Source organism: Monopterus albus, unplaced genomic scaffold (assembly GCF_001952655.1).
Source record: "Monopterus albus unplaced genomic scaffold, M_albus_1.0 scaffold204.1, whole genome shotgun sequence".
Taxonomy (NCBI): Eukaryota; Metazoa; Chordata; class Actinopteri; order Synbranchiformes; family Synbranchidae; genus Monopterus; species Monopterus albus.
Window position 1 is genome coordinate 329,552 of NW_018128084.1, and position 25,848 is coordinate 355,399.

At 42.8% G+C, this 25,848-nt stretch overlaps 4 protein-coding genes across 4 annotated transcripts; 2 read left to right on the top strand and 2 right to left on the bottom strand.

Annotated features, from left to right (window-relative positions):
- Window positions 1-1,293: 1,293 nt before the first annotated feature.
- On the top strand, window positions 1,294-3,033 carry mgst3a (microsomal glutathione S-transferase 3a). The gene is made up of 6 exons (XM_020618395.1): window positions 1,294-1,402; window positions 1,713-1,839; window positions 2,036-2,109; window positions 2,210-2,267; window positions 2,385-2,457; window positions 2,550-3,033. The coding sequence occupies exons 2-6, from the start codon at window positions 1,723-1,725 to the stop codon at window positions 2,678-2,680; spliced, it is 453 nt and encodes a 150-aa protein (XP_020474051.1). The 5' UTR covers window positions 1,294-1,402; window positions 1,713-1,722; the 3' UTR covers window positions 2,681-3,033.
- Window positions 3,034-3,232: 199 nt separating this feature from the next.
- Window positions 3,233-9,802, bottom strand: LOC109970638 (uncharacterized). Its single transcript, XM_020618341.1, has 5 exons — window positions 9,402-9,802; window positions 7,461-7,718; window positions 5,891-6,163; window positions 5,508-5,674; window positions 3,233-4,437 (listed from the first exon to the last, which is right to left on the bottom strand). The coding sequence occupies exons 1-5, from the start codon at window positions 9,466-9,468 to the stop codon at window positions 4,393-4,395; spliced, it is 810 nt and encodes a 269-aa protein (XP_020473997.1). The 5' UTR covers window positions 9,469-9,802; the 3' UTR covers window positions 3,233-4,392.
- An 86-nt stretch (window positions 9,803-9,888) lies between these two features.
- LOC109970637 (importin-13-like) lies at window positions 9,889-19,695 on the top strand. The gene is made up of 21 exons (XM_020618340.1): window positions 9,889-10,308; window positions 10,922-11,047; window positions 11,233-11,873; window positions 12,104-12,244; window positions 12,336-12,477; window positions 12,615-12,781; window positions 13,261-13,381; window positions 13,537-13,684; window positions 13,766-13,947; window positions 14,052-14,078; window positions 15,622-15,756; window positions 16,397-16,543; window positions 16,930-17,010; window positions 17,117-17,254; window positions 17,347-17,443; window positions 17,524-17,576; window positions 17,672-17,738; window positions 18,179-18,237; window positions 18,335-18,424; window positions 18,534-18,715; window positions 19,338-19,695. Exons 1-21 carry the CDS (start codon window positions 10,240-10,242, stop codon window positions 19,429-19,431), a joined length of 2,907 nt encoding a protein of 968 aa, XP_020473996.1. The 5' UTR covers window positions 9,889-10,239; the 3' UTR covers window positions 19,432-19,695.
- A 111-nt stretch (window positions 19,696-19,806) lies between these two features.
- fzr1b (fizzy/cell division cycle 20 related 1b) lies at window positions 19,807-25,552 on the bottom strand (the record flags this gene model as incomplete). Its single annotated transcript, XM_020618377.1, has 13 exons — window positions 19,807-20,328; window positions 20,649-20,741; window positions 21,383-21,487; window positions 22,393-22,626; window positions 22,756-22,937; window positions 23,210-23,312; window positions 23,439-23,504; window positions 23,681-23,864; window positions 23,964-24,046; window positions 24,697-24,824; window positions 24,942-25,005; window positions 25,132-25,233; window positions 25,487-25,552. Coding segments are annotated over 13 exons (1,452 nt in total), but the record flags the coding sequence as incomplete, so codon positions are not given.
- Between the last annotated feature and the right edge of the window lie 296 nt (window positions 25,553-25,848).

Here is a 25,848-nt window from a genome sequence, read left to right on the forward strand (position 1 = left end):
AAACCAATGATGGCAAGATGATGTCATGGGGTAGGACTAGATAAGTCTGACTTCTTCCTACTCCATTCAAGCATGTACTAGGTATAAGCAAATTGATATTGGATTATGTGTAAAATTATGTGTGTTGTCATATCAACTGTCTTTACATGCTTGAAAGGATAAATCAAATCAAATAATTGCACGTTGACTGTTGACTGCTGCACATGCTGCTCCCATGCAGCATACATTCTGTTATATTCTTATATATTTTTATTATATTGCTGCATTTACTGCTTAAAGTGCCTTAGATTTTGTGTTACTTATTTATCTACTTTATATTTCATTTGTATTTTTGTGGCATTCTTGTGGATGGCAAAGTAAGAATTTCATTGTACAGGGAAACGTGTGTATATGACAAATAAACACTTTGACCTTGACCTTGACCTTGAATTGCACTGCCCTGTCTCCCATATTTAGGCGAGGTGGTTGGTTTGCATTCTTAAAACCTGCTTTGGTTTAACCAACCACTGTCATGTCGGTTGATCAACTTAGGTCATACAAAGACAAGAAAACAGTGTTCAAAATGCATCAATAATTAAGAGTTTAATCCAATAAAAAAGTCAGCCCAATTCAATTCCAATTAAAATCGAGTGATATTTCACATACTGAGTACTTTTACTTTTAGCACTTTACGTTGCCTAGCCTCGTGTGTTTTGATGGCAGTAGGTTCCTTTTTAAACCCTACTTAAGTAACATTTTTACTGCATTACTTTTACTTGTCACAGAGTATGTTTTACATTTGCTTATAAAAACTGGACAAACCCACCGTGACGTCACACACTGGTTTTCTGAAGAGCTGTTCTGAAACTGATGTCTGGCCGTCGCCATATTGGTTGAGCTTCAATCCGCCTGCTAGGTCTAATCCAAAAATGGGCAAAGAGGTGGAGCGTGAGTGGAGCTGGCTAGACAGCTAGGGGCCGGCCACCTATGGCAGCACCCTCCCCCCTTAACAGTTGTAATGGAAGGGGAAATTAGCTATAGAGACCAAACCCATTTCTTGTACAAGGCTGTAAACATGTTTATTTCTGTTGTAAAGTTGAGCATTTTGACATGGAATTGGAACCAGCCTCGACGAACTACAGGTGCTGGCACTTCCGCATTGGTTTCATTTCTCGGCCTCGGAGGTTCCCTCTTGGAGTGCACACTGGAACCACTTCCGGACTGAGGAGCGAGGAACCTGACGAGAAACGATCCGTAAACGAATTGGGATGTACCCAGGTCTCGGGTAACCACGCCCTCGCCGGGGCTTCGTATTACATCAGCCTTTACGCATGCGGATGCATTTGTGTAGGAAACTCCAGGGTCCTGTGTGTTGCTGTTTGCATCTGAAGGTTACAGCAGTGAGGCTCCCACAGTATTGAAGGTAAACCCTAGATTTGTGTCTGTGCTGTCTGTTAACAACATGTGCTCTTAAACGTGTTGGTGCAATGTCAATGGCGTCGCTGAAATCTTCGTTTGACCTTTCGATTTTAAGACGTCCTTGTCCTACGCTGTTTTACTCCCTCCTTTCCTTTTCTCTTCTCTTCTCTTCTCTCTCTCAATTTTTGCCTGACAAAGACTTCTCCATGTTCTTACCTGTAAGCTAGCAACATGAAAGGCACAAACTAAACTCAAAATTTGCAAAAATCAAAAACCGAAAACAAGTTAACTAGTAGCCTATTGATCCTTTGCAGATCTGCCAGGATGGCTGCGATGTCCAAAGAGTATGGGTTTGTGGTGTTGACCGGTGTTGCCAGTATGATCATGATTGGACACTTAGCAGTCAAGGTTGGGAAAGCCCGTAAGAAGTACAACGTGGAGGTGAGAAGAAATGGCACAATATGAATAAGCTGTATCCACTGTTGAAGTCTACACCCATCCCATTAGTCACCACCCGAGCAAGACTCTTGTTTGTGGCCAATTCATTCTTGGGCAGTGCCTTTTGGTGTCTTATGCAAATCATTTAGAATTGCCTTGTTTAATGGTGCTATATAAATATAATTGCCCTGCCTTGTAGTATCCTCGGATGTACAGTGATGACCCAGAAAATGGAAACATTTTCAACTGTATCCAGCGTGCGCACCAACACACGTAAGTATGAGCTGAAACAGAGAATATACACTTTCAAGAGTCACACTTTGGCAATGGAAAAAGAGCTGAATGTTAACCTGCTGTTACCGCCTCTCATTAGCCTGGAGATCTACCCCGCCTTTCTCTTCTGCCTGGCTGTTGGTGGGCTGCACTGTCCTGTGAGTTGACTTTTGCTTTGTCACACAGCACTAATATCCCAAAATGTGTACTCTTCTTGCCACATCCTACTACATCTTATTGTCTTGGCTTTACTTGTGTGTGTTTGGCTATCGCAGCGTGTAACCAGTGGACTCGGAGCTGTATGGATCATCAGCAGAGAAGTGTACGCACATGGCTACTCTACAGGCGGTAAGGAAATATCGGTTTGGTTTTCAGTGTGTTTGCTGCTCTGTCAGTGTAAACTGATGGAGGGTGCTACTATTCTTATTCATCCCAATCAGATCCTAGCAAGAGGAAGCGAGGAGCGTTTGGGAATGTGGCTTTGATTGGGCTGATGCTGACCACACTCAACTTTGGACGCCACCTGTTGGGCTGGACAGGACCTTTCCGTAATGCACACCACTGTTGCTAGTGAGGGTGAGGACGTCAGGCTGGCCTCCCTTATAAATCGTGACCACTCTACATACACTATATACCCTGAAGCATGTATACTATCCTCTAAACAGTGTCTTGTCTAGTGACCTGACCGGTTCTCCATGAAGGCAGATGCTTATGGGTGTGGTGGCCGGTTGGCTCTCCTACTACACCCTCAATCTGAAATTTGTAATGAGCTGGCTACATGACTTTTATATCATGTATTTTTGCAATAAACAAAGAGCAAGTAATAATAGTGTAAACAGAACAGGGAAATTAGCCTTACATGATTTAAATGTTTCGTACACTAATGAGCAACTGTGTTTAAATAAAGTTGTGGTTTCTTATTAAGAGTTGAATGGATTATTGATTTTATTGAAAGTAAGGTCTTATTAATAGTGGCTTGTCTTTTATGGACTGCCTTATTTTAAGCCAAGCAATTGTCCAAAGTCCACATAATAGCAGAGGCAAGTGTAAAGAGCTTTTGTGCTCAAATCTCACACAACTTAATCATAATTGTCTAAAGAAACTGACTTTCATACTGGAACTATTTTATTATCAAACAGGATATCCATACAAATTCCTACAGTACATACTGCTATGACATCATACATCACTGTTGGCACTTAACAGTAAAATAACACTAGCTATAAAGTCTTAATACAACAGCTGAGTCCCTGCACATTCACATGGTGCTCCAATTAATGCACAGGCAGCAGGAGACTTCCCTGATGCTGCTTCTCTTTGTCTCCTCATCTGAACAAATGATATATGTGCAAACAAGTGCATCCTCTATAAATATGAATGTTATAACACATTAAACTATGATACTGTGTTACCTTTTACTATTCACTCACATTTAGTGTAGCAGGGTGTTCTCAGTGTGTATTATTGGGTTAATCATTCATCATCAAAAATAATATCCAAATTGAAGTTTTATATGGCAGCATCACATCATGATGCTATAACACATTTATCTGTCATTAAAGGTTGTAACAATATTTTCCACCTTTACATTTGGGTAGCTTGGTTAATACATTTGAACAATTGAGTGATTGGTGGGTTTTTCAGTAAGAAGGCTTTTGATTATTGTTTGTTTGTTTATGTTTTGTGTAGGGCTTCAGTTTTAAGACAATATGAAATCTGAAAGTGCACTTCACTATTATTTGGTAACCAAAGGGAGTGTAATCATTTTGGCCAAGTTGGCAACTTTCCCTTGTGTCTTGAAGCACGTAACATACCCATTCTGCCTTTGCCTCCGTCTCTTATCAGTCGCTGGATAACCTGAGGTTGTCATCTATTTTACATTGGAGAACTTCATGAAACCTTGATCCACATTATCTTAGATGTCCCCTAGGGGGCAGTGTGACCGTTCCTGCCACATTAAAGTGCTGTGCGTAAAGAGACAGTCAGGGATACAAAAAAATCAGGAAGATCTCCAGAACTTTAAAGGGAATGTAACAAATGTTGAAACAATACCAAAACTTGTTGAGCTTGTCCTTTAGGAATCCCTCACAGAACCACAGATAAACACTTTCATTACTGATTCAAAACCTATCGTAGCTATAGTAGCAAAGAGAAACTCATCAGCATAGATGCAGCTGCATCCAGGCATACAGTAGGTGTTGCTCAGGGCCACCCTGATCTTCCTTTGGTTTCTGCTGTGTTTCTGTCCTCTGAGTGCTGGAAGTGACTGGGAGACCTCCTCTGTCAGTAGGTGTATCTGGAGAGTGGCGTGTCCTCCATCAAATCGTCCTAGAAAAAGATGAGTAGAACAAAAGAAGTTGCACTTTTAGAGTAGCACCAGTGTTAAGAATTTAATCATGAAGTCATCTAAATAAGGCCAAGCTATCTTGAGCTACAATGGCATGTAACATATTAGGCAAAGTATAATTTTACTTTAAAGTATGACAGATAGACAGATTATACTGTATTTTTAATTAGCTGGGCCACTGACCTTCTTGAGAATGATTTAACTATTGACTGAAGAGGTGGCATTCTTTTGCACAGAGTGGGACACATAAAGAGCCAGAACCAGGGTTAACATCAGTTTGGCTTTTTTGAGATTGAGAGAGTCAAATGCAGCCAAAGGACGTGTATTTAATTCAGATGTGGCGTCCTGCCTCCTGGATGTGTTGGCATCTAAAGACTCAAAGTGTTTATTGTCATGTGCACAGTATGGAAACGTGTTTCCCTGTGCAATGAAATTCTTACTTTGCCATCCACAATGAATGCCAAACAACACAAGTGAAATATAAGGTAGATAAATAGTAACATAAAATCTAACGGCACTTAAAAACAGCAAGTGAAAAGAAATATAATAATAAAAATATAAGAATATAATAAAGGGAGAATGTATACTACCTTGGAGCTGTATGTGAAGTACGCGGCAGTAAATGTGCAATTGTGCAGGTGCAAACTTAGAATGTAAACAGTACAGGTGGAATTACATGAAGTCCTGATTGTATACTCCTGTCAACTGTTTACAAGTCTGATTGAATTTGGAAAGAAAGAGTTTTTCAGTCTACACATTAGCAAGTATCTTACCATGGGTTAAAATCTAACGGCACTTAAAAACAGCAAGTGAAAAGAAATATAATAATAAAAATATAAGAATATAATAAAGAGAGAATGTATACTACATTGGAGCTGTATGTGAAGTACGCGGCAGTAAATGTGCAATTGTGCAGGTGCAAACTTAGAATGTAAACAGTACAGGTGGAATTACATGAAGTCCTGATTGTATACTCCTGTCAACTGTTTACAAGTCTGATTGAATTTGGAAAGAAAGAGTTTTTCAGTCTACACATTAGCAAGTATCTTACCATGGGTAGATCCTGCAGACGGTGAAATTCTGGGTGGTTTGTCTGCTGTCGGAACTTGAGGAAGAGGATGACGAAGACGATAGCAGTGACGACAATGAACACTGACAGCAGACCGGCCAGCAGGGGGTCTAGAGGGGAGCTTGAACGGTAGTGGGGCTGCTTAACATCTGCATGACAGGAAAAGACCAACAGTATCAAACACATATCCATACATTATCTATACCACTTATTCATGAATAGGGTTATGGGGGTGGGGGGACCCAATCCCAGCTGACATTGGGCGAGAGGCGGGGTATATCCTGGACACACCATCAAACAAATCCTTTTTCAAAAAATTTTTAAATTAGAAAAAACAATCTATTCTCATCTGTCTATCACCTTACCTTCATCTCCAACATTAAGTTCAGATGGGACTTCCTGGTGTGTTGGCGCAGCAGGGCCCCAGCCCGGAGTTGAGGCCAGAGGGTGACCTATGGTATGTGCGGTGGCTGTGGTCAGTGATCCAGACTGTGCCTTTATGGACGAGGCATCCTGCACTGTGTGAGCTGGCTGAGATGAAAAGGTGGTGAGGGGATCTCTGGTCAGGAGGCCTTCTGTGGCTGAGATGTGCTGTAGGGGGGTGGTGCGCTGTACAGTCGGTGTGGAGGAAAGGCTATCTGCATCAAATCAACAGCATAATAGAGGTGGTAATGGTGGATATCACACTCACTGCTGGAACCTTACGGTTTTACAGTGGCTGATTCAGATAAACAACCTAAACCTTATAATGGTGGATATCACACTCACTGCCGGAACCTTAAAGTTTTACAGTGGCTGATTCAGATAAACAACCTAAACCTTTTCCGCCATGTTGAACACTGCTTTGTTTCTGCTACTGGAAAGGCAACAACACACTGGACTCTCAGTTTGAAGTCACAAAAACCATGTCATTGATTTTCATTTTTCATTCAATAATACTCACAAACATCACATTTTGATTCGGGCAGGGGTGGCCAATCAAAAACTGGGAGTGGCTGCTGCCACCCCTGGCCACCCCTTGGCTCTGCCCATTTGTGATATTAAAATAAGTATTCTGCAGTGTGACTGTTGTTTGGAAGCAAAAGAGGAACTTGTTTTATCATTTTGTGACACTGTAAAACAAAACTGAGAAAATGTGCAGATTAATCAGTCATAAAAATAATCATTATTTGCCACCCTAATGCAAATCAAATCCAAACAAAACACATCGAATTAACACAACAAAAGCAGCAGTAATACAGTGTTTAGACTTTAACGTGAGAAACTACCTGCAGCATCTGCCAAGCAAGAGCCTCCACATTGTTCTATAAGGATAGACAGAGGTCAGAGAGACAGGCGATGGTGCTAGGCCATGGTAAATGGTCTTATACTTGTACAGCACTTTTCTGTGCATTGCAGCACACTAAAAAGCACTTTCACACTATTTGGCCGTTCACACTCACACACCAATGACATCACCGAGAGTAACTGGTGGCTCAGTGTCTTGCTCAAGGACACTTCCACATGTGGACTGGACAAACCAAGAATCGTACTGCTAATCTTCTAGTTAGGAGATGACCAGCTCTACCTCCTGAGCCACAGCCACAGATATTCCTGTGCTCCCCCAAGAGGCAACATAACATCAGCTGAAGGGGTTGTCGTTATCATCTGATCTATAAAGGGAATCTCTTAAATAAGGTTACAACACATTACTACTGAGCCGAGTCTTATGAAAGAGTCTGTTTACAAATAGGCAGCTTTTAGTGTGTGTGTAGTTTTATTTTAAGAGTCTGGAAAAAGTAAACAGCATGCACTAGAAAATTAGAGATGTAGAATTATAGAACTGGGGATGAAATGTTGATAATAATCTCTGCTAAGCAAGACTTCCTTCCTATTGAAGGTGCAGACTTTTAAAAACAGGCATATAAAGAGCACATACAGCTTTGTCTAGATTACCTGAGGATGAGGCAGTACCAGTGTGAGCGCTCATGACAACAGACACCTTCATATGTTGAGACGTAGCCACTGAATGGACTATTCCTTCAGTCTTAGTAGTGGTTGTGGTTTTAGATGAGGCTTCATTCTCGCCTGAAGGATCATGTGTCCACTGCGTGACCTCATTATCAGGATCCTCCGTCAGGTCTGTAGTTACTGAAATGCCATCATGACTTGGGAGAGTAGCCGAGGTGAGGAGCAGCAAAGCACTGCCTTGACCTATGAAGTTAAAATTAAATCAAGCATGGAAAAAATTAATTAACCAATATCAACAAACACAATATTTCTAAGCTAATAAAACACAAATAGTCATGATCTTTCATGTCTTTATTGAACACACCCATTAAACATACAAAGTGATGGTGGAAAAAGTAATAGCAACACTAGGCTTCTGATGTCAGTAAACATCAGCTGAAGTCAGGTATTACCAAAGCTGGAGTCCAATCAATGAAATGAGAATGGAGGTGTGGTTTAGAACTACCTTGACTTCAAACATTGTCAGTGTGCCATTCACAAGCAGCATCAGCTGATGTGAGCTATGCTTCACAAAAAAGAGATCTCAGAAGACCTACAATCAAGAGTTGTTGACTTGCATGTAGCTTTAGATATAATTTAAATATTCATCAGTCCACAGTTAAACATATTGTCTATAAATGGAGACGATGTGGTACTATGACTACTCTGAATAGAAGTGGGGGCCCAGCCAAGATCACTCCAAAGGCTCAGTGAGGTAAAAAAGAACATTGGATTTAGTTAGCATTTTTGTTCATGAGTCAGCCATACACAACATACTGAACAGTCTTGGTATCCATGGCAGAACACAAGGGAGGATGCCACTGCTCTCCAAAAACAACATTGCAGTGCACCTGAAGTTTGCCATAGACCACTGTGACACTCCACAACTGTACTGGGAAAATGTCCTGTGGACAGATGAAACAAAGGTAGAACTGTTTGGGAAGACCACACAGCACTACATATGGCATAAAAAAAGAGCCGAGTACCAACATGAAAACATCCTCCCAGCAGTGAAGTATGGTGGAGGGAGCATCATGATGTGGGGCTGCTTTGCTGGACCTGGACTGCTCGCCATTGTGGAGGGGAACATGAATTCCCAAGTTTAATAGGGTATCTTACAGGATAATGTCAGGGTGGCTGTCCGCAAGCTGAAGCTCAGAGCAAGCTGAGTGATGCATCCCAATAAAGATGCTGTGGAATGACGTCAACAGAGCCATTCACACCAGATGTCCTAACAATATGGCCCAGCTGAAGCAGATCTCTGAGGAAGAATGGTCCAAAATTCCTCCTGAACATTGTGCAGGTCTAAACCACAGCTACAGGGAGCACTTGCTTGAGGTTATTGCTGCCAAAGGTGGTTCAACCAGTTATTAAAATACTGATACCATTACTTTTTCCACCATCACTTTGTATGTTCAGTAGATGTGTTTGATAATGTCATGAAAGATCCTGACTGTGTTTTATCAACTTAGAAATATTGTGTTTGTTGATATCTGTGACTTTGGTGAAAATCAGATCACACTCATGACCAATTTATGCAGAATACCAGGAAACTGCAAACACTGCCATTACTTTTTCTTGTGATTGTATGCATTAAAAGTTTAAATGAGATTAGTGGACGTAAATCAGAATGAAATTTGTAGCGGTAGACAAAGAATTACTCATATCACAATTATCAGTGCACACCCTGCTGAATCAAAAAAGTTCATACAGGAACCTATTGTAATTTATGACTAATAAATAAAATAATGAATTGCAGCCAACAACCTGCAGATCAGTTATGACTTCCTATAGATCAATAGACTGCCAAAAGCATCATGAGCTGATGCAGGATCTCAAGTCTGTCCACACCAAACACAAAGACACACACCGAGGATTACACCTCACCTTTTGTCTGCGATGAGCTGGCAAGGACCACCAACACGTAAAACACCAAATTAATCTCAAATTTCATCTCACCCGCGGCCTTTCCGCTGCAGATCACAATAAAACTGACCGAGCGGTCTCCTCACAGCAGCTCTGCTTTTTGCTTGTTTCCGTTACGTGGTTTGACAGGGCGCATCATCAGAGCTAAAAATATCCTGAGGGAGTCGGGCAGAAGTGAAGTAGGGGTGGGGCTGCATGGCAGGCTGCTTGCTGGCGGCGGTGGGAGCAGCAGAGGCACAGGAGCTTTATTCTAGAGACCAAGAGGTGTCACTGATCACACTGCAAATTCAGGCTTCGCCTTCCGTTTCTGGGCTTTCCGGTTCGGTTGCTCACCTCTGAATCTACTCCTCTGACCTGCATCACTTTGCAATCGCTTTTGCTCGGCGGCTCCAATCAAACGTCAGCGCGTCAGAGGCGCAGCCGTCTGCGTCAGGAGCGCCTGTTATAAGTGCGCTGTAGCACTGAACACACACTATCGGGATGTGGGCAAGCTTCACTGTGCGCTTTATTATTGTTGGCTTGATGCAGGAATTGGCTTAGATGTGTTACATGGTAACAGCTGAATAGTTGTCAGCGTTTGTGGTAATGTGAGACAACTTTTCAGTCCCCGCGGAGGTCAGTATGTGGTTATGTCTGGGTGCCCTGCCCACATATGGGTGGACAGCTGAATGACCCGCTGCGTCCTCTGTCACACGGTGGCACAGTGAATGCGTCTCTTAGTTATTTACTTTTACCTATCAGGCTTTAATTTCTGAAAAATAACCCAAGGCAACAAGAGGAAACCTTCACCCGGCGCCAAATGGAGAATCCGGCCAATCCGGGAGACAGCCCGGTGGAGTTCGAGTTAACGGTGGAGAATGTGGAGTCGGTAAGTTAGTTTTCAATAATCAGGCACTTCACTGAATGACTGTTTGTTGAATTAGGCCTATAGACGCAGCTTCTGTAATAAGCTGCAGCTCAAACCAGTAAAGACCATTCAATGACTTGTCATAAAGAGAACTGCAGCATCATCTCACATGATATATTTAATTTCACCCAATAGCTCAAGTGATTTTAAAACAATAACAATCGTTTCAAATAGAAAACGAGTTTGTTATTTGTGGTTTAACATGAGTTGATGAGACATACTGAACCTTTTGTAACATGAAACCAGCTAAGTATATGCTGTCCTATTAATAACTAACCCCATGTGCTTTGGATTAGTTGCTATGACCACACATTTTTATTCTCTATTAAAATAATTGGACATCCAGCATCTATGGTTATTAATGCTTGTTGTAAATGCAGCTTAATAACTACATTTGAAATGTACTCTTGTGTACACAAATACATTTCAGTCAGTTCATGTATCACAAGATAAAAGTGTTGTAATTAAATACTTGCCACAATCAAAATAAATAGAAAATATGGGAATACTGGTTAATCTGATGACCAGTGTCTATCACTGGTCTCATTTCATTTGCTTGGCCCTCTTCCTCTAGGCTCTCTACCAGCTGTACTTTGACCCAGACATGGCACGTAAGAACGTGGCCCAGAAGTGGCTGACCCAGGCCCAGGCCTCTGCACAGGCATGGCAGTTCTGCTGGGCCCTACTCAGCTCTGACAAGGTTCTGCCTGACAGTCTCTACAACTGCAAAGTTCACATTGACCACTGATGGCATGAGCTGCTAAAGAACATCTGGCATAACATTTAGCATTATATGGTTCAGACAGAGTGGTTGAATTTGCCAGGTTCAGCGCTGCCATTGTATCTCTTATGTCATCTTCAAAGTGTGAATCTGTCTCTTTGCAGCTCCCAGAGGTTCAGTTTTTTGGTGCCAGCACCCTCCATACAAAGATCTCCCACCACTGGAGTGACCTCCCCACAGACCAGCATGAGGGCCTCAGGGTGCAGCTCCTCTCCCACATCTTACACTTCTCTTCAGGGCCAAAAATGGTGCTGACTCGTCTGTGTGTAGCCCTGGCCTCTATGGCTCTCAACTTAATTCCTCATGCTTGGTCCCAGCCGGTGGCAGACATGGTGAGGGCGTTCCAGCCGCAGAAAGCTGACGCAGAAGGTGGCTCTGGTGCAGAGATCTCTCAGGACCCCCATTCACACTGTCTTGCCCTGCTGGAGCTCCTAACCGTACTTCCGGAGGAGTTCCAGAGCAGCCGGCTGGCTCAGGCTCGTCGCACCCAGCTGAGGGAGGCCCTGACTGGGGAGTGGATGGCGGTGTGTCCCCTGCTGCGTCAGCTCCTTCAGAGCCAGGACTCATCAAACCAGGTGAAGGAGAAAGTGCTGCGCTGTCTGTCCAGCTGGGTGGGGCTGGATGTGCCATTAGGGGAGAGTTACGAGTTGGTCCAGGACTGTTTCACTGCGCTGTCTAACCCAGAGCTGTTTGACACTGCCGTGGAGACGATAGTAAGCGCTCTCTCACAACCTGACTGCCAGAGGTGAGAAGCATACTGGATCACATGGTAATGAGTTCGTCGTCATCTCTCTCCTCTCGTCATCGGTGTGTGAATGTGTGTGTGAATGAGTGAATGGTGTATGATCTCCTGTAAAGCGCTTTGGTCAGTGTAACACACTGTGAGAAAGCGCTATATAAATACAGTCCATTTACCATTTACCATTTGAGTTCACAGTCAGTTCTGATATGGAGTAAATCAAAATATGTGTGTAGGTACACTGATGCTCTGGTGAGACTGATGCCTCTGGTGCTGGGTCTCTATGACCAGCTGAAGACAGCGGCTCAGGATGGGGACATGGAAACCTCACATGGCATCTGTCGGATAGCTGTCGCTGTGGGGGAAACACACTCCAGGTACATCCGGATGTACATGCACGTTGCCATCCTAGAACCTGGCTTCATTACTTGGCTTGTTAATTTGAACTGTTGTGTTTGTGTATGACAGAGTTTTATTGGAACAGGTGGAGCACTGGCAAGACTATCTGGCTTTGGTCAACATGATTCTGTTCTGTACTGGTATCCCTGGGCATTACCCAGTCAGCGAGACCACCAGCTCGCTCACACTCACTTTCTGGTACACTCTTCAGGTATGGAGACTGAATTCTGCTGATATTTTTGCTGAGTTTGATAGTTTTATGGTAATCATAGTCATTAAGTGTGTTTTTGTGTAACTCTGTCTGATAAAGGATTTAGACACGAGTTTTACCAAATTTTGCATGTTCAGGATGACATCTTGTCATTTGAGGAGGAAAAGCAGGCAGTTTACCTGCAGGTCTACAGGCCGGTTTACTTCCAACTGGTGGATGTGCTGCTACATAAATCACACTATCCCTCCCAGGAGGAGTATGCCTCCTGGTCCTCCGATGACAAAGAGCAGTTCAGAATTTACAGGTAAGACAGGTCAATGGTGGAGCCCTAAAACTGGCAGTAGTCCTCCCTCACAGGAAGCAGGCTTTGAATATGAGAGGACAAATTACATCTTTTTGTCTCCTCATACTATACACTGTCACACATGAAAGTACTTTAGAATAATAATCTATTTTCTTATGTAAAGCATTTCCATTTATAATGCTACACTAATATGTTTAGCAGGTAATATTTACAACCTTTATTGTTTTAGGTTAGCATGTTAGCATTTGCTAATTAGTACTAAACCCGTCCAAAGTACTGGACAGATTAAATTCTTCAAATGATGATGGCACTAGATAAAAATTCAGAGTATGACCAAAGTTATTACACTTCATTATCAGGGGACATGAAAATCTGTTCCTATGAAATTTCCTGACAAGTCACCCAATAGCTGGTAGTAATAAACTATGGTAGATACAGATTGAACTTTCTACATCTAACTACACTTCCATGGTTTGCAGAGTGGACATCTCTGATACTCTGATGTATATTTATGAGATGCTGGGAGCAGAGCTGCTCACTAACCTCTACGACAGGCTTGGCAGACAGCTGATGGACCCCCAGCAGTCAGCAGTATGGCAGGTGGCGTAATTAACAGTTACAGTCAGTGTGAAAACATGGTGTATATTTACACAGTGTCCATAAACTATCGGTGCTTTATACAGTAATCTGAATTATATTTGTAACTGTACCTGAGCTACTCTCTTGATCTGACATCACACCGTGTCCTTCTTAAGGAGGCAGAGGCCCTGTTGTTTGGCTTCCAGTCCATCGCTGAGACCATAGATGTCAACTACTCTGATGTTATCCCCGGTCTTATTGGTCTGATCCCCAGGATCAACATCAGCAACGTTATGCTGGCTGACACTGTCATGTACACCATAGGTACAAACCCAAACACCTGTTAAGCGAGTATCTTTAACAGCAGTCACCTTTGACTTCATGACATGTCCCCTTGTTGGCCAGGATCCCTGGCTGAGTGGCTGGCTGACCACCCCGTGATGCTGGGTGGCATATTACCCATGGTGCTCCAGGGCCTTGTGAAGGCAGAGCTGTCTGTGTCGAGTGTTTCTACTCTGAAGAGGCTCTGCAGGGAGTGCAGACATGACCTCACCCCCTACGCTCAGGACATTCTGGCTGTGTCACAGGTCACACAGAGAGTTTTACACAGGCAGAAATCATCTTATGTATTTTTAACCAAGGTGTGATAACTATATTCATAAACGTGTTGTTACTTTTGTTTTGCCTATAGGATGTACTGGTAAAAGACATCCATAAGGTGAGTAAACAGCCTTCACACTTCCATTTTATTCTGAAACCAAGATAAGTGCCCCAAACATCTATGTGGCGACATCACCTATGATGTGTACTGTACAGTGGTGTGAAAAAGTGTTTGCCCCCTAAACCTAATAACTGGTTGGGCCACCCTTAGCAGCAACAACTGCAATCAAGCGTTTTCGATAACTTGCCATGAGTCTTTTACAGCGCTGTGGAGGAATTTTGGCCCACTCATCTTTGCAGAATTGTTGTAAGTCAGCCACATTGGAGGGTTTTCGGGCATGAACTGCCTTTTTAAGGTCATGCCACAGCATCTCAATTGGATTCAGGTCAGGACTTTGACTAGGCCACTCCAAAGTCTTCATTTTGTTTTTCTTCAGCCATTCAGAAGTGGACTTGCTGGTGTGCTTTGGATCATTGTCCTGCTGCAGAACCCAAGTTCGCTTCAGCTTGAGGTCACAAACGGATGGCCGGACATTCTCCTTCAGGATATTTTGGTACACAGCAGAATTCATGGTTCCATTTATCACAGCAAGTCTTCCAGGGCCTGAAGCAGCAAAACAGCCCCAGACCATCACACCCCCACCTCCATATTATACTGTTGGTATGATGTTCTTTTTCCGAAATGCGGTGTTACTTTTACACCACACAATGGGACACACACCTTCCAAAAAGTTCAACTTTTGTCTCGTCTGTCCACAGAGTATTATCCCAAAAGTCTTGGGGATCATCAAGATGTTTTCTGGCAAAACTGAGACGAGCCTTTATGTTCTTTTTGCTCAGCAGTGGTTTTCGTCTTGGAACTCTGCCATGCAAACCATTTTTGCCCAGTCTCTTTCTTATGGTGGAGTCATGAACACTCACCTTAACTGAGGCAAGTGAGGCCTGCAGTTCTTTGGATGTTGTTGTGGGGTCTTTTGTGACCTCTTGGATGAGTTGTCGCTGCGCTCTTGGGGTAATTTTGGTCGGCCGGCCACTCCTGGGAAGGTTCTCCACTGTTCCATGTTTTCGCCATTTGTGGATAATGGCTCTCACTGTGGTTCGCTGCAGTCCCAAAGCTTTAGAAATGGCTTTATAACCTTTTCCAAACTGATAGAGCTCAATTATTCTCTTTCTCATTTGGTTTTGAATTTCTTTGGATCTCGGCATGATGTCTAGCTTTTGAGGATCTTTTGGTCTACTTCACTTTGTCAGGCAGGTCCTATTTAAGTGATTTCTTGATTGCGAACAGGTGTGGCAGTAATCAGGCCTGGGTGTGGCTAGAGAAATTGAACTCAGGTGCGATAAACCAGTGTTTTGACAGGGGGGCAAACACTTGTTCACACAGGGCTATATAGTTTTGGATTTTGTTTTCCCTTAATAATAAAAACCTTCATTTAAAAACTGCATGATGTGTTTACTTGTGTTATCTTTGACTAATATATAAATTTGTTTGACGATCTGAAACATTACAGTGTGACAAACATGCAAAAAGATAAGAAATCAGTAAGGGGGCAAACACTTTTTCACACCACTGTATGTGTTGTTGTGTTGTCTGTGTGCAGAGCAGCCAGTGCATGTGGCTGATGCAAGCTCTGGGTTTCCTCCTGTCTGCCTTGCCGGTAGATGAGATTCTGGACAAACTTCGTTCTCTCATCACGCCTCACGTCCAGCAGCTGGATACACTGGCTCAGGAGGAGGTACAGCCAGAGAAACTCATGCAAGTGTAATACTGAAATAATAGCTGTAGTAGATGTGCTTGTGCCTAAGTACAAAGAGAGCACTAACATGTTGAAACTGTATTACACATGACTACTTTAAAGTGTATTTCTCCTCTAGTTTGGGAAAGGCAGTGTCATGAACCCCGGACACTTCCTGTTCTAGACTTTTATTTTGAAAATATTTTCTGCCTCGTGTTATCTCACTCACTCCAGCTTTATTTTGGCCATTCATTAACTCAGGTCACTTAGACCTGTTGCTTGTTGTCTCTGGCCACTTCCCTCAGCCATTCGCCAGTTGGTCCTGTTTAGATGACACTGCTCTGCTCTGCTTCACCTAAGATTCTTCGTTTGTGCTCAGAGACTTGCTACTACCCGGTGGTTTGCTGTTTTTCTTAATCAGTCTGCTCCTGCTCCTCCTCTCTCTGGATGTTTATTCTGATTGCAACCCCCTGTCTGTACAGGCAGCTCTAGTAGTACTTCTCTGTATTTCTCCAATATCCGTGCCTAAAGAAGTAATGATTAGAGTCTAAATTCAAATTAAAAATCACTGCCTCTCTCTTTTATTGTTGTGCCATCACAAGACTCCTGTGTTTCCCATCCACTTTGTGTCTCTCTGCAGCCTAGTTCCACTAATAAACAGTCTATTGTCCACATCCTGGGGATGTTCTCCAGTCTCTTCACTACTCTGGACATCAGCAAGCAGGCAGACGGCTCAGAGGGAGCCACCAGTCTCAGACCCACACCCTCACTAGCTGTACACAATCCAGTAAGTTCATGTCAAAATGACATCATGAAAAACCTTGATAAAAACTGTTTGCCTATGGGTGCCACATACACCAGCTGCTGTAGATTTGTCCTGCAACATAAAATAAGCAACAAATAACCTCAACTGTTTCCCTTTCATTTAATTATACAGTATTGTGCAGTGGTTTGTTTTAAACTTTACAATGGGCCTTGTGTATCCATATTTCCAAACATGCAAAATGTTTAAATGTGTTGAAATGAACCAAAGCATGTTTATAGAAAATATATTTTAAAATCATTGTATTTTATGTGTTTATAGATTGTGGTTGTGGAATATATTTTAAAATCATTGTATTTGTGTATAATACAATGAAATTGGTTTTATATGTTTTTTTTATGTGTTTATAGATTGTGGTTGTGCTTCAGCAAGTGTTCACATTGATCCAGACCATTCTCTGCAAATGGCTTGATGACTCAGAAGTCGTAGAGGTACAGTAGGAGGGGTTTTCCTGCATGCATCAATGTGCACAATGTTGTGTGTGTGCACCTAGGATTTTACTGTGTCTGTTTACTGACTCACACTCTTCCCTCCCAGGCAGTGTGCGGGGTGTTTGATAAATCAGTTCGAACCCTCCTACATGATTTCGGGCCTATGGTGGCTCAGCTGAGCGAAATGCTGGGGCAGATCTATAGCGCCTTCCCACAAGCCTCTGCTCTGGACTTGGCACGGCAGGTAACCCCCCCAAACCAACCCCAGAGGTCAGGGCCTCAGTAAAAAGCATTAATGAAGACTCTGCCATGTATTCTCTTTCTTGTTGTGTTTAGCTGGTGCATATATTTGCTGGAGAGGAACACCACACCTCTGACATCAGATCCCTTGTTGAAGTGCTGACATCCACCACGCTCACTGTATTTCAACAAGGTAATAAGGTATAATTGCAAAGACATTTCTGTTTTTCTTTATACGTAGATGTGGCTTGTCATTGTAGATTTCTTATCCAGACCCACGGGACCATCCTGACATTGCAGAATCATTCATGCACCTCCATGCTCAGGTTGGCCACGTGCACTTTTTGTCATGTCTTTATGTAAACTTGCATCAGACAAAATCTTGTACTGACTGCACTGCTTGTGTCTTCTTTGTTGTTAGATTCTTAAGAGGAAGCCTGATTTGTACTTGTCTGACCAGCTGGATATAAAAGCATTGTTTTACTGTGGTGAGTGTCATTATGTGCTTGTACTGTATACAGGTCATTCCTATTGATAGCAGTTCAATTTCATTTGTATAGCGACAAATCAGAACAAAAATCATCCCAAGGCACTTTACATAGAGAAAACCCCCAACAAATCCCCCTCGAGCAATCATTTGGTGACAGTGGGGAGAAAAAACTCCCTTTAATGTCAATGACACATTACCCATAAATAATTTCTAACATCATTTGAAGATCACTAAATTCCAAACAGGGTATCAAAACTGATTAGAATGAATGGTGTGGCATGATTTTACCCCTTCTACATATTGTGTGCCTTGCAATCTTTGCCTGGATGCACAAAGACTATGTTTAAAACTTTTCTGCTTGTTGTGATCTTCAAAATCTAGCTGGAACGGCCATTTGTGTCACTCATTCCAAATGATTTGATCTTCTGTTTTCTTCAGGGATTCTGTCACTCAAGTTTCCAGAGCTGCCTACAGTAAAAGCTGCCAATCTATTCTTTGTAAGTAGGCAGAAATGTGCACGGTGTCATTTTAGTCTCTCTCTCTCTCTTTTTAATTAAGTCGGCATATAAATTATTTCTGCCTTGCCCCTTGCAGACAGAGCTGTTGCCTTGCTGTAAAGACATGGCCTCACTTGGTGAAGTGTTGCAGAGCAATGGAAAGCTGCTGACAGAGACCATACTGCAGGTGAACCAGGCTTATACTACAGAGGACATTATATGAAAACTAGATATAAAAATACACATCATTATGTGGAATGGTAATGTGTAATGGTATGCTTTGATTCTGGTCTCAGGCGGTCGGAGGCCAGTCTCCTCACAGCCTGGCAGAGCATTTCTCAGAGGTGCTAATAAGTCTAAAAAGACACTGTCCAGCTCTGTTGTCCCAGTGGCTGAAAGAAACACTACAGACCCCAGGATTCCCCTCCACCCAGGTCTCCACAGAGCAGAAGCACACCTTCAGCCAGCAGCTTCTACGGTAATAATCTGTCTAGCCTGTTAGAGCCAGGTTACGTACTTCAAGTAGCTATAAGCAATGTTTTTTATATTAACAGTGGATCACATGACACATTGCATGTGTACGGGGGCGCTTGTTGTGATGAAACCTGCAGCTTCCCTTAGCTCTGTAGACATTTTAGCACTTTTGAGCTCATTGTTTTGGTTTTCTGGCCCTCAGTGTTACCTTTTTGGTTCAGCCTCACCACTCTCATTGTTGACATTTCCAGGTGCAGCAGACTGCTGCTGTCAGCTAACTAACAAACTACTTTTAGCAGCAAAACATTAGCCCATTGCCATTGGCAAATATTCAGATATTGGCATATTACCACCGAACATCCGGAGCCCAAAAACTGCCATTTGGGACAGCCCTAGTTTAGGTAGCTGTTTGCTAACAAGTGTCCCACCTCACCCAACAAGGTACCATGTCAGTGTGGTCTTTACTAGTCTCTGCTGCCCTCATGTGGTCAAATAAATTCATATCGCTGCCCATTAGCACTGGATTCATCCTTAAGAGTAGCGGAATTAAGTGGAAATTACAGTTTAATAATATACAAAAATGTTTGATATTTTTGTGAAATGTTATATGTGCATCTTTCTCCCAGGGAACAGACCAACAAGTGTCACGTTAAAGAGATTGTGAAGGAGTTCTCTCTGCTCTGCCGAGGACTACAGGGTTCTGGATACTCAGACCATTAGCCTGAGCTGCTAGTGCTGCATCTGACTTTTCTTTGACAAAGGTCAATATAAAGAAAGCCAAAAAAACAGAATCTCTTTCAGTGCTAAAAGGTGCCAGACAAGACTGTTACTTGACACTGAGGTGACACCAGACTATCAAAACCCCAGTAACCGGACTGAACTAAAGTGAGCAGGATGAAGGTGTGTGGGCCTTTGTGCACCATCTGTCAGATGCAAAGCTGGATGAAATGAGAGGAACAAAGTGTCACAAAGCTGTTTCCAGGCATCTTTTTGACAAACACCACCAATAAACATCTTTCTTTGTAGGAGCTTGAGCAACTGTGTATGTGTTTTTACTTATTTATTGTTTTTCTCCTGTTGTATACTGCTGTAGATCATATTCACATAATCAAAATATAGACCCCCCCCATACACAAACACACACACACACACACACCTGAGCCAGACCAGTTCTCTCTGTTACAAAGGAGAGCCTTTAAAAATGAGACATCATTACATGATATAGCCTTGAACTCTTGCGTGTGTCTATACTTCTGCTAATATATAAGAAAACAATTGAACCACTTGAACAACAGAAAAAACAAGATCAACTTTTTTAAAGCAGACATGTCGTGACAACAGACTGATTATTTTTCTTGTTCAATCAGAGGCGTCACTGTGAGGGATGGCGGCTGTTGGAAGCTGGTGCTGCACCCGCCGTAGGAAAAGCTGACTTGTGAAGCAGTGATGGTCAGTGAGGGTGGCTCTGAGTTGAGAAGGGTGTAAGAGCCAGTCTGTGTGTGTTACTGGGTGACTGTGTAGTTCAACCACAGCACATTAGTCTTTCCCTGAACCAGTCCTGGCCCAGGATGTTCACTATCGTATTCTTGTGAAAAGGTTCAGCACTGACTTTGATTCCTGAAGAAAACAAAAAAAGTAAATGTTTTATTGAGCTCATATTTATCTGTTGAATTTTAGGATATTTTCAAGGTCTGTAATTTCAGAGCTCAAAATTACATATAGAGGTATTGTAAACAAAAAAATAAGGGTGAAATCAACTTTTAAACTGTTACTGTATTGACACAAATAGGCCTCGGTGTTTTCAGAGAGTTTCAAATTGGAAAATTCTCAGCTCAACTTCAACAGCGTTTGATACATCATCCATTACATCAACAACCAAATGGTTCAGACCTGCATAAACCGGGTAATTTGGTTCTGTTAGCTTAAATCCACAGTACCTTTGTGCAGCGTGTTTTACTGAAGACGTTCCAGAAACGTAGTGTCTCGTCCCCAGCTCCTGTAACGATTGCCTCCCCATCTGGGGACACGGCCTGAAGACGAAGGAGAAACAGAGACACTGGTGAAAGGGTGAAGCTGATTCTGGTCCATGGATATTGGGGAAAATGGATAGAAAAGCTGTACATTACTGGAAACATTCAAATAGTGCCTTTAATTAATGCAATCAATAACACAAAGTCCAGATCATGAGTACTTTCACATTTGAAAAGTATTTAGTACTAAAGTAGGACTTTAAATGCAGGAGCTTTACTTTTAACAAAAATCTTTTTATATAGTTTTTATACTTATACTTGAGTAAAGCATGTGAATGCTTATTCAACCACTGGATAAATGTGCAGTATGAAATATGGCTGCCACTAATGGTTACACACATTATTTAGTCATCCACCAATTAATTTCACCGTTGTTTCTCTATATATAAAGTCAAACAATTTCAGTTTACTGTCATGCATGACAAAGTATCAAATTCTCGCATCTGAGAAGCTGGAGCCAACAGATCTTTGGTATTTTTACTTAAAATATGACTAAAATTATTATTCAGTGATCAAAACAGCTAATCCTCTGTTGACAGTCAAAGTGGCTGTGGCATGAAACCACTGGACATGTGCGTATGCTTTCTATTCCTTTCAGAAACTAAAAGCAGAAATGAGTTGTGGTTCCAGTTGCATATTACCAGATACAAGACTCTGTAGGAGTGTCCTGTCAACTTGGCCACTTGTGTTAGCGAAGGGTACTTCCACACCAGGATCTGGTTCTGAGAGTAGCCATGAGTGCTCACCTTTAGAGACAGGAAGCGCAAATAACTACAAATGCTGAACACATTGCTACTGAGCCTGGAGGTCCATAGTGTTGCGTTATATTAAAAGATGCTTCTAATGTTAGTCCATTTCCACCTACACACAGGAAGTGGACCCACCATACAGCTGAATCAGAGTGAACATCATACTGTACGCTTCACATACTGTTGCCTGCCGCTGCAGAGATATTTTATGACTAAGTAAGTAATGAATAGGTGGAAACTGTGTATATTAATTGGACAAAAAGCAATAAAATGCCTTTATACAAAATGTAATAAAAACGTTACAGTTACTAGACATGTCCTAACATCTCTACATTAACAGTGTGCTATTGGTTTTCTGATGATGAAATGCATTTTGACATTATGCAGCCTTACAGTAATAACAACATTTTAGCGGGGAGCTGGCTTTTACCTGAACATGGGATTACATTTTGTGTGAATGTATTCCATTAATGCAGGGGTTTTCAATCAGTGGTCCACAGCCCCGTGGTGGACTGAGAAGGTAATGCAGGTGGTCCAAGACTATTGTAATTTCCCTATGGGAATTACAATTTATTTTATTCATTTATACACCTTCCCGTGTGTTAATTATAGTTTGTGAATAATGAAATTCATGCAAATATATAAAAGTGTGAAAAGGCAGTGGTCCTCAGGCTGCGTTGTAGCCACAGCAGTGGTCCCTGGCTCACCATCAGTTGAAAACCCCTACATTAATGGATTAATAAGATTTATTTTTAACAATTATTAAATTACATTTTTATGATTGTTATATCATCATTATCTTTAGCTACATTTACCACTCAGTGACACTGAAACTGTCTTAGATCTAGCCATTATCTGCATAAAGGAGCTGCATCTCCAGGGTGGTGCAGGTGCTTCCTCACCAGTTCGTTGGCATGTTTGGACCACGCCAGGTTGCAGACCTGGGAGCCAGTGTCTGTGCTCTGCAATGCCTGCCCCGTCAGTGTGTTCCAAAAGCGTAAGCAGCGGTCGGCAGTGCCGCCCCCTGACGCCAGCAGCCCGTGTTGGTGGGGGGACCAAGCGATGGCCTTCACTGCTGCCAGGTGGTCGCTGTACTGCTGCACTGGGAGCAGACTGGAACTGTTCCACACCAACAGCTGGCCAGGAAGAGACAAAGAACAGGATCTTGAAGCTTGAGTTTGCTCACTTTTATTGTCAGGGTGCTATCATTGAAGACCTAAACGTCAGTGACATAACATTTAAAGTCAAGTTTTAGATTCACTCACCTTGTTGTCGTTGCCTCCAGATGCGAGGTGCTGGTGGTCAGGAGACCATTTGAGCCCGCACACTTCTTGCCTGTGACCTTGCAGCCTCCTCTCAGCAGAAGGGAGGGTTCTGACGTCCCGCTGGAGGATCACTCTGTCCCGGCTTCCCGATGACAGCTGCTCCCCGTTCCATGCCAGGGCACCTTGGGCACAAAGAATAGGAGAGGAGGGTCTTCATATTTCATTGCGGCTATCAAACACCTGTCTGATATTTCTTACATGACACATGCTCGGTGGTACAACATATGCAGCAGATAATGGAATTTAGGGTCACTGAGTAACAAATATCATGATAAAGTGCAAAACTAATGTTTGTTTTTTTTTTAAGATGTTAGGACACTCTCCTGTTTTTCCTTTTGTAGACAAAAACATACTTTAACCAGCAGTGTGTGGTTCTACATGACCCACAACTGACCTACACGGGCTGAGTGACCCTCCAGACTGGTTAGCTTCCTCCCTCCTGCTGCGTCCCAGATCTGAACGTAACCCTTGTGGGTTCCAACAGCAACGAGACTCCCCTGGGAGGAGCAGAGCCAAAGTCACTCAAACTACAGGAGCAGTTATTTCCTTATTATTTTGATTCTACAAACAGTTAACTTTCTCTCATGCTACATCAGCAGCATAATCCAACTGTGGCAGCCCACCCTCTCATTCCAACAAACTGAAGTAACGGAGTCTCCATCCACTGAAAGGTCACATAACCTCGTCACCTGTTAAGACACAAAGCACGTACATTTACCATTTCTACAGGTTCAGTATACGAAAGACATTTTCATTATAAGTGAGTCATAGATCAGATACAAACTATTTTCCTTCCCTGCAAAGCTTCACCCAGTAACTAGGTGAACGTCACAGTAACACAAACTGTAAAAGGCTCTGCTCTGACCTGGCTGGTGCAGGCACTCCACAGGTAGACGCAGGCTCCCAGGCCCACACTGAGCAGGTTGCCCGCTGACCAGTCTACCAGGTTGAGGTAGAAGTCATCCTGCAGTTCTGGAGCGTCCAGCACTTTGAAAGGGATCTTGGAGATCTTGCGGGCTGGTTTACGAGGGGAGCGCAGCAGCTTATGACTACAGAAAACAACGAGAGGTGAAGTTCACTCACCAGAATCCAACAGCAAAGCTTGAACTTTGTGTCTGTTCAGCTGCAGTAAATGAGATATACCATACCTCTTATTACTAAGTGGAGAAAGGGAGTATGGTGAGATTTCATTATCGCTATCAAAAGGCACTCTCTTAGCGTGAACAGTGTACTGCGGAGAATGAACACATGAAGAAGAATCAGTCCGACTCTGTTGATCACCGAGGTGAACTGAGGGCAGTGTTTCTAGTTTTCTTACTTCTGCCACATTTTCTCTTATACTGTCAATCTGTTGTTTTCTTTTAGTCACTTAATTATTCTTCTCGCTGCTTGTAAAAAATACCATTAGAGATTTTGCACACTTGTTACTCTACCAAATGAAAGCACTACATGAACTGCTTCTGTTAATGAATTTCATTATGTAGCTTTGTGTTGACATGTGCAATTTTTGAATAAATGTTAAATAACATTTTAATTAAAGACATGCTGATGTTTTTTTTTTTATTTACTCATCCAAAACAGATGCAATATAAAAGCCCATGGATTCTGAGTGGAATCGAAATTAAACTGCAGCCTGAAGCCAATGGCAACTTCATATAGCACTGAATCTTATGTGTCAGAAGGTTTAAGAGGGACAGACACACAAAATCTTTCACATTAGATCTTTCAGAGCCCACCTCTAACTGAATCCATTCATATGTACTATTATTCTGTGTTACTATCATTACTACTTTGATACCATTCCCTCATAATGATGTTCATTTCAGCGGTGTCTCAGAGCTACCTGGAAACAAGTTACTTTGGAAGTGAACAGACTCTTACCCTAAAAAGGCTGTGGGGGCCTTGGGAGAGGACTGCATGTCGCCGGTCGTCTGTGTGAGGGTCTGGTACAGTTTCTATCCCTGCCCCCAGTAACTCATTCCTCAGCAGGGCAGCATACGCCACAGCATCTGCGAGCAGTGAGAGTGGTAATGGAAACAAGGATGGTGGAGAAATATGACTGAGAATAATAAAAAAATAAAAATGCATTCAACTTGACAAGAAACTGCCCTCTGAGGATTTCTGACCTTTGCTTGAATCAGAAGTGGCATCCTTTGATTTATGGTTCTGACTGGGAGAGCGACAGTTCTCCTGCAGAGGACGGGAGAGGACCTTTAACTGTAATCCTGGTACTGATAATGAAGCTGTGTGTGCTTGTGTGACACAGTATGACAAAGAGAACAGGTGACTAAAGAGAGAAACTACTAAGCTGCTCACATTGGCATAGTGGAAGTTGATGCTCCAGTTGCTCCCAGCCCGGGTGGGAATGAAGCGGTCTCCTGACTTCACACTGACAGGACTGCAGGTAGCGCTTACACACTGCAGTGGTCAGAGAGCCACTATGAGAATCATGGACCAGTTGGGCCAAAAGCCCTAGGGTTTCTAGCTTTTAGTTTTCCTCATATAATTGCATTTGGATAAGCAAAACTAAATTTTACACGGGTTAAAGACCCAGCTGTTACACACACACACACACACACACACACACACACAATATGTCAATGTTACACTGAGCCCTTATCTTCACAGTCGTGTGTGCACCAGCATTGACAGTCATGAGTGGTTATCTGACCTTCGACAGGCGAGCCTCTGTCGGCAGGTTCTGGTGGTTGATTTGCCTCCGCAGCCGCCTCTCCTCTCTTCTGGGCTGGCGAGGAGCAGGCAGAGGCCCTCCCCGCTGCCTTCAAACCTCCGCTCCCTCCCGGTGAGGAAATCCGCAAAGGACCCCCATCTCTGAAACAGGTTCGGGTTAAGTCAGAACAGAAAGCAATGAGCAGACTCCGAGGACACAAGCGGCTCTTTGCTAACTAGGTGAACACATAACGTTACCGACCAGCTTGGCTAGCCCGTCGTCTGTGCGTTTAACCACATTCAGGCTGCGTTATTGTTGTTATCGGTGCATGGTTTAAATAGCACATCCCTATGTGCCGTTTG